Here is a 12950-nt window from a genome sequence, read left to right as displayed (position 1 = left end):
AAAATGAATCGTTAATATTCAAAATGAACGGTTTAAATTTAGCCACATAAGGAACAATAATAATAACAATAAAAAAGACATAAAAGAATCAAAAGAAGTTAATGGCTCGCTGTCAAAGGAGTGGTTTGTGATCTAATAGTGTAGTCGGGACAGATCAACCGTCGCTTCAAATGTTGAGCAGGTGGTTGGGTGGTCGGTCATCTCAAGAGTGTTACTAGAGTATCTCGGAAAGTGATTGTTCATTTCAAAAGTTTTTTAGAATGGTCGGTCACTCTTCAAAGAGTAAAGTAGTGGTAACAGATCACCTCCAAATGGTGGTCCGAGCACTTTATTTTTGTTTTTATTTTAATTTTTAATTTTAATTTTAAGGATTTACGTGGCTCAATAGAAGTCCTTTATTTTGAAAGAAGAACCTAATAAATCTTTGTAATTACAAATAAGCCGATGATATAATTTTGAGAAAGTAAAAGGCTAAAAGCTCAAAGGAAATGTCGGCATCAGGAACGTGGCCCACGTGGCGTATGAAGGATGCGTCGGACCAAAAATAAAAGAAAAAGAAGGTTGAAAAGACATGACGTTGCAAATTGAGGTTGGGCCCCGCCATTCACATGGCCGCATCTTCAAGCACCACATGCTATCTATTCCTCCTTTCTTTTTTATTTCCATTTTTCTTCCTTTTTAATCATTCATTTAATTATTTCCATTTGTTTCTCCATCTATGCTAGATTCTCTTATTTGCTGCATTTGCTGTTCACTAATATATTATTTAGAGATGTACACGTGGACATGGACGTGAACGCTGATGCGATTATTTGTGATATTTGTATCTGCATTTGTAAAATATGGATTTCATTTTTAAATATTCATGTAATATTTTTGTTAACTGCATCCGTGCAATTATTGCGGTTATTATTTGCTAATTCGCATATTAGATAATATATTTTTTGAGCATATTTTAGTCTTTTGATCTTTACGATGACATATTTTAAACGATTTTGAAGATAATTATGCCGATTTTTAGTGTTCTGAGTTTGTTTTAATTTTTTAAGCTCTAATATATTGATTTCACATTAGTTTTATTTTTTTTGTCCAAGTGTTACACGCGAAAGCAACAAAATCAATCAAATCAGTGTATATATAACCTATATCTAATTCGAAACGACGTCATTTTAGTGAATTTATTTTATATATATATAAGGGTATGCGGAACCACATACCTTAAAACTGCTATCCGCATCTGCATATGCGGATAGTGGTTTTTTCTAACTGTATCTGCATCCGTATGTGTAGATAGTGGATAGTTATGAATAATGAATGCGGCGGTTAGTATCCGCCCACATATACAACTATAATATTATTATAGTACTAATTAGACGATTAAATTCACAAATTATTATTTTTCAATCATTTTAAGATTTTTAAAATAAGTTGTGATTTTTTAACATGATATCAAGTAGAAGGCAACTCCATGTGTGTAATTTCAAACTTGAAGAAGGAGGGACCTTGCTAGAGTGGATGTGGCCAGTTGATCTTTGATACGAAGCTCATTCTTTCTCGTTTATCTTATTATGGTGTTCAACATGTTAACAGGGATGCCAATAGAGCGGCTCATTATATGGCTAAATTTGCTCTTTCTTAATTGTTAGATAAATTTTGCGTAGAGGCATGCCCCTCTGTCATCCAGAGTATTGTACTTGCGGAACAAGCGGAAGACTCCTAAGAGCATAAAACATAATATTTAACAAACATTATAATTTTTCCTATCAAAAAAGCTAAAACATAAGGGTATAAAAATTGATACATTCAAACACGTGAAAGTGGAATAGAGATATTGCACCTAACAGTCCACTTTCATGGGTTTTAGGTACAAGTAGTGCTGTAGTGTCATAAATAACACATAGGTCTAAATAAATTGAATAAACATTTCTATTTATAAGATGCTTGATATATATATATATATATATATATTTTCTTGACATTTTTAAACGAAAATTCATTCTAAAGGCAATCCCTTTAAATCCTACCCAATAACCCTTGAATTATTATCTTTAAGAACCAAGAAGGGCTTTCTTCATATACTAGAAGACTAAAAATATTAACTTAATTTTATTAATTAAAATAACTGAGGACAACAAAAATTTATTTCAACACTAATTAAAACAAACCAAAACAGTTTAATTTTAACAATATTAAATTAGTACAATGATTTTTTTGGGGCAAATTGATCTCGTTTGAAAAGCTAAACCAAATTTAGAAATAAAGATAAGACGAAGCTCAATTCAATTAAGCTATACAATAAATAAATTAGTCAAATTTAAATAATTAGGATTCAGATTTCGAACGATTTTTTTTTTTTTTTTTTTGAATTGTTAACAATTCAGACCGTAAATATGAGAGCCCTATAAAACACTTATTCGAATAAAAAGGCAGCCTGTCAAAGGCTTGTCCAAATCTTTCGCATTTCAAATTCAGTTTTACTTTCTTTTTTTTTAAAAAAAAAAACTTGAAATTAAATTTAAATTATTAAAAAAATTGTAATACATATGCTGTAATGAGTAATGATTCACAGGAAGTGATCATTGCACTTTTTGTGCACAACAATAATACAACACCAAGGCACATTGGGGTAGGACCCAATGTGTAGGCTCCACCCCAATGTGCCTCAGTGTTGTGTCATTGTTGTACATTGCGAGTGTTTTAATCATTTCCTATGATTCACTACCACCTTAATATACAACTTTTTCACCACATTGTCTATGTGGCAATGTGGTCCCTCACCTTAATTTATTGAGAAATGATCCCTACACTCATTTCTCACAACAGCCCCACAACAAGCTGACGTGGCTGGTACTATTTTATTTTTTTTTACAAAAAGAAATAAAAACAAAACAAAAAAATAATAAAATATTACCAGCCACGTCAGCTTGTTGTAGGGCTGTTGTAAGAAATGAGTGTAGGGATCATTTTTCTAATTTATTTTTAAAAAATAAAAAAACTCAAAAAGTAGTGGGTGTGGCAAGGTGGTGAAAAGTTATAAAAAAACTCAAAAAGTAGTGAGGGACCACCTTGCCTCATAGGTAAAGTTGTAAAAAATTATATATTTGGATGGCATTGAATTATTACTCATGTCGTAATATATATATAAAATAATTTTTTATTTTTTACGGCTAAATCCACGGTTTATTACCCTAGCCGCCAGGCAGAAACAAATGTTTTAGCCACGCGGCGCGATCCAATTGGGTGTTCAGACATTTTCTCCGCGTCACTCGTCTCGCCACCTGACACGCCCACATTTTCCTCGTGAAGCGTTCGCGCGGGCGCACAAACTCTCACGGCGCGCAAAATAAAATCAAAGAAGAAGATAATTCTAACGAGGCTCGCCACGTGTCAGACCGGCCGCCACATAATCAAACCTCAAGAGCCTACGACCCACCAGTCCCGAGGTTCGCTAGCGCACGTGGTCGCTGATAGCCAACCCCGGTCCCCTCTCACCGGACCCACCGGTCACCATCAACCCCACTCAAAAAAGTATCTTGTCCATCCGACGGTCCAGATTTCGCATAGGGTATTATTCAAGAAGCTCGCATATTTCACAAGCTCCACTCTCTTTCTGTGTTGGACAATGCAAGCATTTTCCCACATGGTTGAAACTTTGCTTTTATGCGGCCTTTCTTTGGGTTTTTATAGTACTCTTGGTTGAATATTTGGTGGGTGAAGCTGCTTTCTGTGGGTTTTGAGAGAGAGAGAGAGAGAGAGAGATGGAGAGGGACTTTCTGGGTTTGAGCTCCAAAAATGTTTCAAAAACGGTGAAAGAGGAGGCCAACGATGATTCTAGTAAGTCAGGTATGGCTGCCCTGTTTTCTTTTCAAGTTTGCTCCTTTTGGTGCTTGTTGTAGCTCGTTTTAGTTTGCAATGAGTTTTTGAGCCTTTTTCTCTCTGTTTGGTTGCTTGGAGAACTTGGGAAAGGAACGAAATTATGATCTTGAGCTTTAGTTTTTCCTTATGGGTTAATAGTTTGAGGCTGAAATAACATGGAGAAGGCAATTTTTGATTTGAAAATCTTGGGGTATAAGTGTATTCAGCATAAGGTACAAATACTTAATTTATGGCGGGCTTTGGTTTGTTGAGCATCATAAATAGTGAAAAAAAACAGAAACCAATATTTTGGGTCCATGGTACCAGCATGTACAGCGTAAGGTACAAGTACTTCAGGGCGGACCTGGGTTCTTGATGGTCCCTTTTCTTGTTGTTCAAGGATCTTGAATATCTTTTTAATGAGTCGTAGAAAATAAATAGTTATATTCCTGTTTTATATATTTTTAAATGCTAATTTGCGCTGGCCGCTGGGGTCTTAACTGTGGGTCATCAATGAGAAAAGTAAGCAGTTGGAGAGTTGGTTGGTTGTAGAGACATTTTTGTGTGAGATATGTTATTTACGTAACTTTTATACAACAATTGAACAGTAATATTGACTAGCATTTTTTAAAAAATAATAATAAAAAAATGTTGGACATATCAGCATTGTTGCGAATATTTATTGTTTCTTGTCTTTGTAATGTAAAGAAGACTTTGGTTTTATTTAAGATAACGGCTCGAAACTTGCTCACACGGGTCATAATTGGAGTCATGTCAGCCACTAAAAAAAATTTAGCACCCTCCAATTACATGTCCTTTGGGGGCACTAGTCCCAAAAATTTTAGAACTCTCTTTAAATTTTATGTTTTTTTAATTATGAGTTCGACCCCAAAATAAATTTTTTACCCTAAAATAATCTTCTTCTGTTTTAGTTATGTCCCCTCTCATCTAAAAATTCAATGTCTTATTTTTTAATATTAAAAATTTTCTTTTCCTGCTTTTGCTTGTTGCGTGGGGGATAGGACCATGTGTGCTTGGTAGTTGGTAACATGCGCATGAAGTGCTTATAAAAAAGAGCATAGTTTATTATCCTAAACAGGAATGCCCTATTAAATTTAATGTGTCACATTGGGTTGCCTATAAAAAAGAGCATAATTTATTATCCTAAACAGGAATGCCTAGCCAGATGCAACAAGTTTATAGTAAATTATTTATCTGTTAAAGAAAGATTGTAATAATATATTCTAAAATAAAATTATTGTGCTCTTTTGTATAGTAAAATGGAGTTAAATAATGCTTGTGATCACAAGGAGTTAGTGATTCTTTGTTTTATAGTTTTTAAATTTACTCTTCTGAAAAGTAATACCTGGACAGGTGCTACTGGCATTTACAATAAAATACTCCCAAAGAAACGTTTGTTATAAACTATAATATAATAGCATAGTTTACCATGCAGTCTTTGCTCCTTATTACAATGCGTGAAGCTCAATGTTCTTCTTACCAATTTTTTAAGGTGTTTTGGCGATATTCAGTTCATTAAGGTTGATCATAGTCTTTGAGGTCATATTTTGTTTTCTTGCTCTTTGGCCGAATAGTAATATAAAGTAAGTAGACAATGTGCTGTACTCTTTTTTGTTTGTAATGAACTTTTCTTGTTAAAGATTTCTTTTGTTAATGATAGTTTAATCTTACTTTTTAAATTTTTTGTTGCAAGAACACGTTGCGAATATTCGACTCTGTTACTTATACTTACCTTGTAAGAGAATCAAGATTCTTGTTGGCACAGTGTTGTAGATGCCATTAATTTAATGCTCTTTTGGGACATAAAGTATATCAAGTTGCCACTTTTAAAATTTGAGGTATTCAAGGAATTTGTTATCAGTATGATAAAATTAAGGAAACGCTGGATTTTTGCATATTTATAGCATATCTGTAGTTCACTTGTGGTTTCTAATCATTCACATTACTTAATTACTTGGGCATCGCTTTCCATTTTCTTTGATTTTTCCAGCAGTGCTGAGAGGTTCAGGGATGCAGTGGTCATTCTCAAACAAGCTTTCTGCCGTTCCTCAGTTTCTGTCTTTCAGGGATGCTCAAGAAGATAGGTCCAGAAAGATTGTCCATGATCCAGTAGCATCATCTGGATTTATGAATATTTCAGCTGCTGATGTTTTTGAATCTAGCCAGAAACCATATTCTGGTGTAATCCAGGTTTTTTCTTTTGCTCTCTCTCTCTCTCTCTCTCTCTCTCTCTCTCTCTCTCTCTCTCTCTCTCTCTCCCTTATAATTTCCCTCATGTTTTTTAGATTAAGAATAGTTATTTCAAATTATCTCCCTGCTTAAAACAAGTGAAGTTAATCTTGAAATAAAATAATCAAAGGTTGTATACCTATACCCTGTCTTCATATGTTAGGACTTGTGAACACTACTGTCAGTTTTGTGAATTGCTGAATGCTGATGATGTTGGTTGGAGTTTGAACCTTTTTCTGATGCAATATATGCTCTAGGTTGTTTGGTTCTGTATGAACTGATTTTTTCTCAATCTTATCTTGTACTGTTTTAGAGGAACTTGATTGTTGATAAGCAAGTGGGGAATCACTATGCAATGAAAGTCCATCCTCTACAACACCATGATGCACATTCGGTTCATCGCCCCCAAGAAGTGAGAATATTCCCAGGCTACAATCAACAAAATCAAACGAGTACGGTTGCTTTGGGCACTACTGTTCTCCAATCTCATCTTGCTCCCACAGGCCAGAACATGGTTGGTTCTACCATAAAACCACAACCTCTTAGAGTTGTAGCCCCTGCTTCTTTTCTTCCATCTACTGGTTCCGTTGTTGGCACCACTGATCTCAGGTATTTAAGTATCGAGTATTATCATATTTGCGATTCTAATGAGAAAACTACTAACGATACTAAATCAAAACTATTATTTTATAAGGATATGGAGAAGCTCAATTGAAATTGATCTTTTGTAGGAGCCCTTCCAAATCCTCTGGGGCACCTGCTCAGCTGACCATCTTTTATGCTGGTTCAGTGAATGTTTATAATGATGTTACTCCTGAAAGGGTAATCTATGTTTCAACGCATTTTCTGGTCCCTTTGTTAAGCTCAGCGTGGAACTTTTTTTTTTCTTTTTCATTTTTTAATTCCTTATTTCTCTACACAGGCTCAGGCTATTATGTTACTGGCTGGACAAGGGTCTTCTTCAACACATAGTCACACACTTTCAACAGCTCAAGTGCCTTCCCCATGTAATGGTTTGATTAAAAATCAGTCCCATACCATAATGCTGTTGCCAGGGCTCCTGAACCCTCTCACATCGCAAGCGTGTTCTCAGTCTGGTGTAGGAACAAGTAGCACCAATGAATTAGCGACAGTCAAACCAACTAGAGCTTCACCATTTTCTACTAACACTTCAGAGCCCCCTAAAGTGGTCAATCTGGCAGAATCCGCAGCAACAACCTTAATTCCAACAGGTACGTATAACTTTGTTCTATGTACAGTATATGCCTTGGCTTCTTGATTCATTGTCGAAGTTATAAAACGTATAATTGATACCCTGCTTTATAAACAATACGATTGATACATGTGTAACTGAACCTTTGTTTTGTGATCACAGTGGCTTTGCCTCAAGCACGCAAAGCATCCTTAGCTCGATTTTTGGAGAAGCGCAAGGAAAGGTAATTACTAGTTTGCTTTTCCTTTTCAGACTGAATTTTTATAATTTTATCGGTCCATTTTGAGATTTATTCGACCATGAGAAACTTACCTAACTGTTGTTAGTTGCCCCCAGTGCATATGAGTAGGTGTTAGATGTTAAGTAACTATGTTACAATTTTCATTTGCTAGCCCGGGCCTTGGAACTGTAAAATTTAGCTCATTACTTGTTGGAACCGGTTCTGAAATGAAGTTGGTCCGGGGGTGTCCATAATTTCTACAGACCCTTACGGATGTTCTTTTAGATTTACTCAGCTGTCACCTACATTCCAATATATTAGGGATACTGCCGGTGAACGATGAATTGGGATTGACCACAAAATGGCTGATTCAGTGTCCATGAGCCTTTCAAAAGGTTCTGTTAGCCTTTTGGGTTCTTTTTTTCTTAGATTGAATTCTCCATTGATTCTTTTTGGGTGACGCTTCGTTGAGATCAAATAAAGTTGGTCAACCTGCTCGAGTTTTAGCAAAAGCCGCTCTCTGGGACCGTATCGATTGATTGGAAGGTTTGAAAGAGAACGGTTAATCCCAATTCAGGTTTAATAGTACATAAATCAAGTTAGACATCCTGAAAAAATGGTGTTTAATGATGGAGAGGTTGTTCACTAATTATATTATAAATTCTCCATTGTGTTGAGAATTGGAGCTTCTGAGCTTTAAAATTTTGTTTGTGTATATTCAGGGTGATGTACACCTCGCCATACAATGTCAGCCAGAAATCTGATGGTTCCTGTCCTTTCACAGCAACCAATTAGCCAAGAAATAGAGAAGCAAAGAAGAGATGTCTTCATTGACAGTGAATTTTGTTTTTTATTTTGAGCTCAATTCTTTTCACCCCAAGTTTTAGATGAATTATTAGTTGTACTATTCTAGTTTTTTTTTTTTTTTTTTTTTTTTTTTTTTTTTTTAATTTATTGAAATTAGGAATGAAGCCATTCTGTGCCTATAACTTTATGACCAACTTCTTACTCATTATCAAATTCATTATGCTGTAAAATTATTATTTCTTAAATTTGTATGATTTCATCTGCATCCTCCACGTGGGTTGACTTTCAAGTGGAACAAATTTTGGGCAAGTGCAAGTGCAAGTGCATGTCCATGTGTGGAACATGGGAGTACTTCTTAGTAATGATTTCTTGTGTTAATTATTCTATACTCTTTTTTTTTTTTTTTTTTATTCTTTTTTTTTTTTTAGATGCAGAACAGAAATTACAATAAGAAAAAACAAAAAACAGGATCTGGGCAATCCAAAATGAAACCTAAGAAAGAAAGTACGCGGTGACAATGCTTCCGAAGATGCGGGCCAAATGAGTCGTGGCACGGATGCCAAAACTCTGGGTTACTAGTGAAGGTAATATGGGGTGTAGTTTGAGCCACAAGGACCAAAGCTACAATAAGAGGGGTGAACAAGGGGAGAAAACAACTAAGATACCCAGAAACAATCAAACAAAAAATGCAGAAACATAACCCAAAATACAGTATCGGAGGAGGCCAAACTACCGTCAGAAGTCGGACGAAGCGGAGGAGGCTGGTGGAGAGCCGCTGCATCACAAACGGGCAGTGGTGCGTGGAGAACACGCGCCGGCGCAAGGAGCGCGTGAACTGGCGCAAGGAGCGCGTGAACTAGCGCGTGTGTGACACGCACCCTCCAGGAGAGGTCCGTTGGTGACGCAGCAACAGGTGGATCGAAGCTGGGAAGCCATGGAACCTGGTGGAGTGGAGGAAAGAGCGAAAAGGCCTCCTGAAGTTAGTAGATCTAACTTTGAAAAAGTCAGATCTAAAAACTTCAAGATACCGAGGGAACCACAGCTTTGAGCGGAGGGAGGAAGGGGAGACCGAGCCAACAAGGGAGAGACCAGAACCGATGACGTAGCGGGTAGATAGATGCTCCGATGCTCGCCGGAGAGAGTTTGATGGGTATGAGATTGTTGGGTGTGTGAGAAGGCAGGTAGAACGGGAGAAAACTCCCAACCAGGAAGGTGGGTTAAGTGGTAGGGTGAAAGGGTAAGAGTTAGAAGGGAGAAAGGAGGTGGGGAAGCTTCCCTCCCATGGCAGTGACGGTGGGAAGTTGCAGGGGTTCTAGAAAGAAGGCAGAGAGATTTTTTTTTAGAGAGAGATTTTACTTTTCAGTATACTCTATTTTATACTTAACTACCAAACAATCAGGCATATTATTTTAATGAAGACTGGAAAGTTTACAATCATTCATTGAAATCAACATTTGTATTCCTTGCTTGAGCCCTTTAAAAGGTTAAGGTTAAATCATGGGGACTTGATTTAAACTCTCTCTCACTAATATCCAGTTAATTTTTGGGGTACATGGAGATTGATCACCAAGGCATATGATGATTTATTAAAAACCATAAGACAAGCTTGTGATCGTACTGCTTGGTGCTTTGTTTTGAAGTAAAAGTTTTTCTAATGTATTTTGATGTCCCTATGACTTTTTAGATTTGGGTTGCAATATTTTTATATTTGACATAGTCACCCGTCTTTGAACAAGATACTTAGGGCCGGCTCAATAAATTTTGGGGCTTTAGGCGGTTATTTTAAATGAGGCATTCTTTTAAAATTTAAATATTAAATAAAAATAAATTTTTTAATTTTTTTATTATACTTTTATATTAAAATTATTGTTTTCACTTTTGAAATTCAATGTTATATTACTAGTAGCAAGCCTGTATAAATTTTACAGGGGCAAAAATATGTAATATTATATTTTTTGCTAAACATTTTACTACTCAACAAAAAATCTACTTAACTCAAGTTTTTGTGTTTTTTTGACACAATACATAAGTTTTGTTTGACAAAAACGATAAAGTGATATAAGAGGTTAAAAAACAATAATAAAATTAATAACATGACAAGTTTTTGTTGGCAAGCACATTAGAACATGTAGCTGTGGATGACCGATAAAAATAATGAAAAATGTGTGGTTATGACAGGTGGTCTTATCTTGTCTTCACAATAAAGAAAAGAAGGCTGAGCCATTAGTTTCAAACTCAGCGCCATAGATCCAGGAAAAAGAAAAAAAAAAACTTGCAGAGAAAGAAGAAAAAGAAAAAAAGAGTACTCAAGAGTCATAGATCGAGAAAATAGTAGATGAAAATCCTACCATCCATCACGGTGGTCAGCATCTTAGTGTTTGTGTCTTTACCTTGGGTTAATGGGTGCAAAAGTTTGCTGGAAGGAGAGACTGAGTATTAGACGAGCTCAGCGGTCTTTGCCCTCTTACCACCTGGCTGCTGGAAAAAAATTGTATAGCTTTTCAAGAAGTGATTTTGGTAATTTGCTGAAATTACGAGAATGATATTTTTTATTTTTTACTTTCAAATCTGTGTTCCTAGATTGACTGTTAATTTTTCTACGTGGAGTTCTAGAGTCTCTCAAAGGGTGAAATAATGTGCTGTTTTTTGTTTTTTGTGCAAAAGTGTTGTGTTCTTGTGCCTTTAATGATTGATTTTTCTATGGGAGTTGGAGTAAGGGAGAGATAATGCACGTTTTTGTCTTGGTAATCGTTGTTTTTTCAGGCCTTGACGATTGATTTTTTAATAAGAGTTAGTATTCCAAAATAGAGATAATGCACTATTTTTTTTTTTTTTTCTTTAAATAGTTGTTGTGTTGTTTTTTTCAAACTTTGTCTCAGTTTCACGGGGCCTTTTTCCATCTTTTACGGGGTCTCATAGGGCCTTCTTCCGTTCAGGGCCTTAGGCGACCGCCTAAGTCGCCTAGTGGAAGAGCCGGCCCTGAAGATACTTGATGGTTTCCATATGTTAAATTATGTTATGATGTTTTTATTTTTTACTCTGGCTATTATGTGATGTGATGTAGAAATGACTATCTTGTAATACAAGTGACTTAGTCTTCTGTTGTTAGCCGCCTGGCCAAAGGGTCCTAGATCCCTTTGAGCTTATTTACTTGGTAAATAGGTTTGGAGAGGCGCACCGAATTAATTACAAGTTAATTAATATCGGAGGAGTTACAATTGGCCACTGTTTTGTGGACCAAACAAGCCTCGCGCATATCAGCCAAATGCTCTGAGATGGAGAAGAAGGAAAGAAGAGCTGCTCAAGGCTAAAGCACTGCGTAAAAACAAGCGTCGTATGGAGGCTGCTTTTCTCGCATAAGGACCGGTGGTTGGGAAAGGACAAATGAAGACTAAAGAACTAATGATGAAGGGGTTTTGAGACCGTTTGTTGAATGAGGGGTTTGGCCTTTTTTTTTTTTTTTTTTTTTTTTTTTTTTAATTATTGGTTAGCCCTAAGGCCCCCAACTCCAAACACACTAGCTGGAAGGCCCCAGCTCCTACAAAGATCTTCATTAATCTTACTTCTTATAAACCATCTAGACATATTCTTTGCCTTGACCTCCCATTTTATTCTCATTGAGAATTTATTCTTCAGTTTGCAGTTGTTTACCATGTCGTATGCTATTCCTCTCCAATCACAGGTTATAAATGGAGGCACTTAAGCACAATTTACATAACACATCTCTCAAGCACTTTCCTGACCTATCCTTGCTACCTCTATTAATAATATCATCCCATTGTCGAGGAGGATATGCTATAAAGCACAAACGAATAGCATCCAACTAGATTCTCTTACAAAAACTACAGGCAAAGAACAAATGGTATCTATCCTTAATACAACCATGATAAAAAAAACACAAAGGACATTACCTCCAAACCCCCAACTGAGCAATCTAATCCCAGTAGAATGGTTATCCCGAGCAGCTAACTACAAAATTAAAGCCTGTCGAGGAATTGCCATGGAGAACTAAACCAAGCTCCATCATTCAACAATTTGTTGTTTATGCCGCATAAGCTCCCAAGAAGCAGCACAATTATGTTATTCGTCTACTTTAACCCTTTGGTTTTGGGGTAGAATTCCATTTCTGAACCTAAAGCCACCAAACTACTTCTAAGCAAATCCTAAAGCCTCAATATGATCCCTAACAGAGTCCTAAACCTCAAGAACATCTTCATGCAACATTGGTTCGTTAAACTATGGACATAACACTAAACCGGTGCTAAACTATTAACAAGGTCAAAACCCAAGCCAGTATGTATAATTATCTACAGATAAGGCCTAAACAGTAAATAAGTAACATGTTATTTCTACAAAAAAATGAACAAGGTCAAGAAGGTTACTGTGTGAAAAGAGCTCATTCCTCCTCTAAAACATTTCTCTCACAAACACAAGGGATATTTTGAGCAAAATGGCATGTAAGTGGGTTGAATGGACATGGGGGTGGGTATTTTTAGAGTTAGGTCGTTTGAAAACACGAATGATTTGGTTATTATACAATTCAGCAGATCATCGAACGTTCGGTCACTTTAGGTCGAGCGTTCAATGTACTATATTACCTAGCAG

The 12950-nt window shown here is 36.1% G+C and overlaps 1 protein-coding gene across 2 annotated transcripts; it reads left to right on the top strand.

Moving 5' to 3' along the window:
• The first annotated feature begins 3609 nt into the window (after nt 1-3609).
• Nucleotides 3610-8726, top strand: LOC133866857 (protein TIFY 6B). Of its 2 annotated transcripts, none has more exons than XM_062303511.1 (7): nt 3610-3843; nt 5870-6066; nt 6419-6714; nt 6837-6927; nt 7028-7337; nt 7481-7541; nt 8261-8726. In XM_062303511.1, exons 1-7 carry the CDS (start codon nt 3759-3761, stop codon nt 8331-8333), a joined length of 1113 nt encoding a protein of 370 aa, XP_062159495.1. In that variant the 5' UTR covers nt 3610-3758; the 3' UTR covers nt 8334-8726. The 2 variants fall into 2 exon arrangements, with proteins under 2 accessions (XP_062159495.1, XP_062159494.1); XM_062303510.1 differs by having other exon boundaries at nt 5867-6066.
• The last annotated feature ends 4224 nt before the right edge of the window (nt 8727-12950 follow it).

Source organism: Alnus glutinosa, chromosome 4 (genome assembly GCF_958979055.1).
Source record: "Alnus glutinosa chromosome 4, dhAlnGlut1.1, whole genome shotgun sequence".
Classification (NCBI taxonomy): Eukaryota; Viridiplantae; Streptophyta; class Magnoliopsida; order Fagales; family Betulaceae; genus Alnus; species Alnus glutinosa.
The sequence above is the reverse complement of the archived record's forward strand: the minus strand, read 5'-3'. Positions and strand labels throughout refer to the sequence as shown.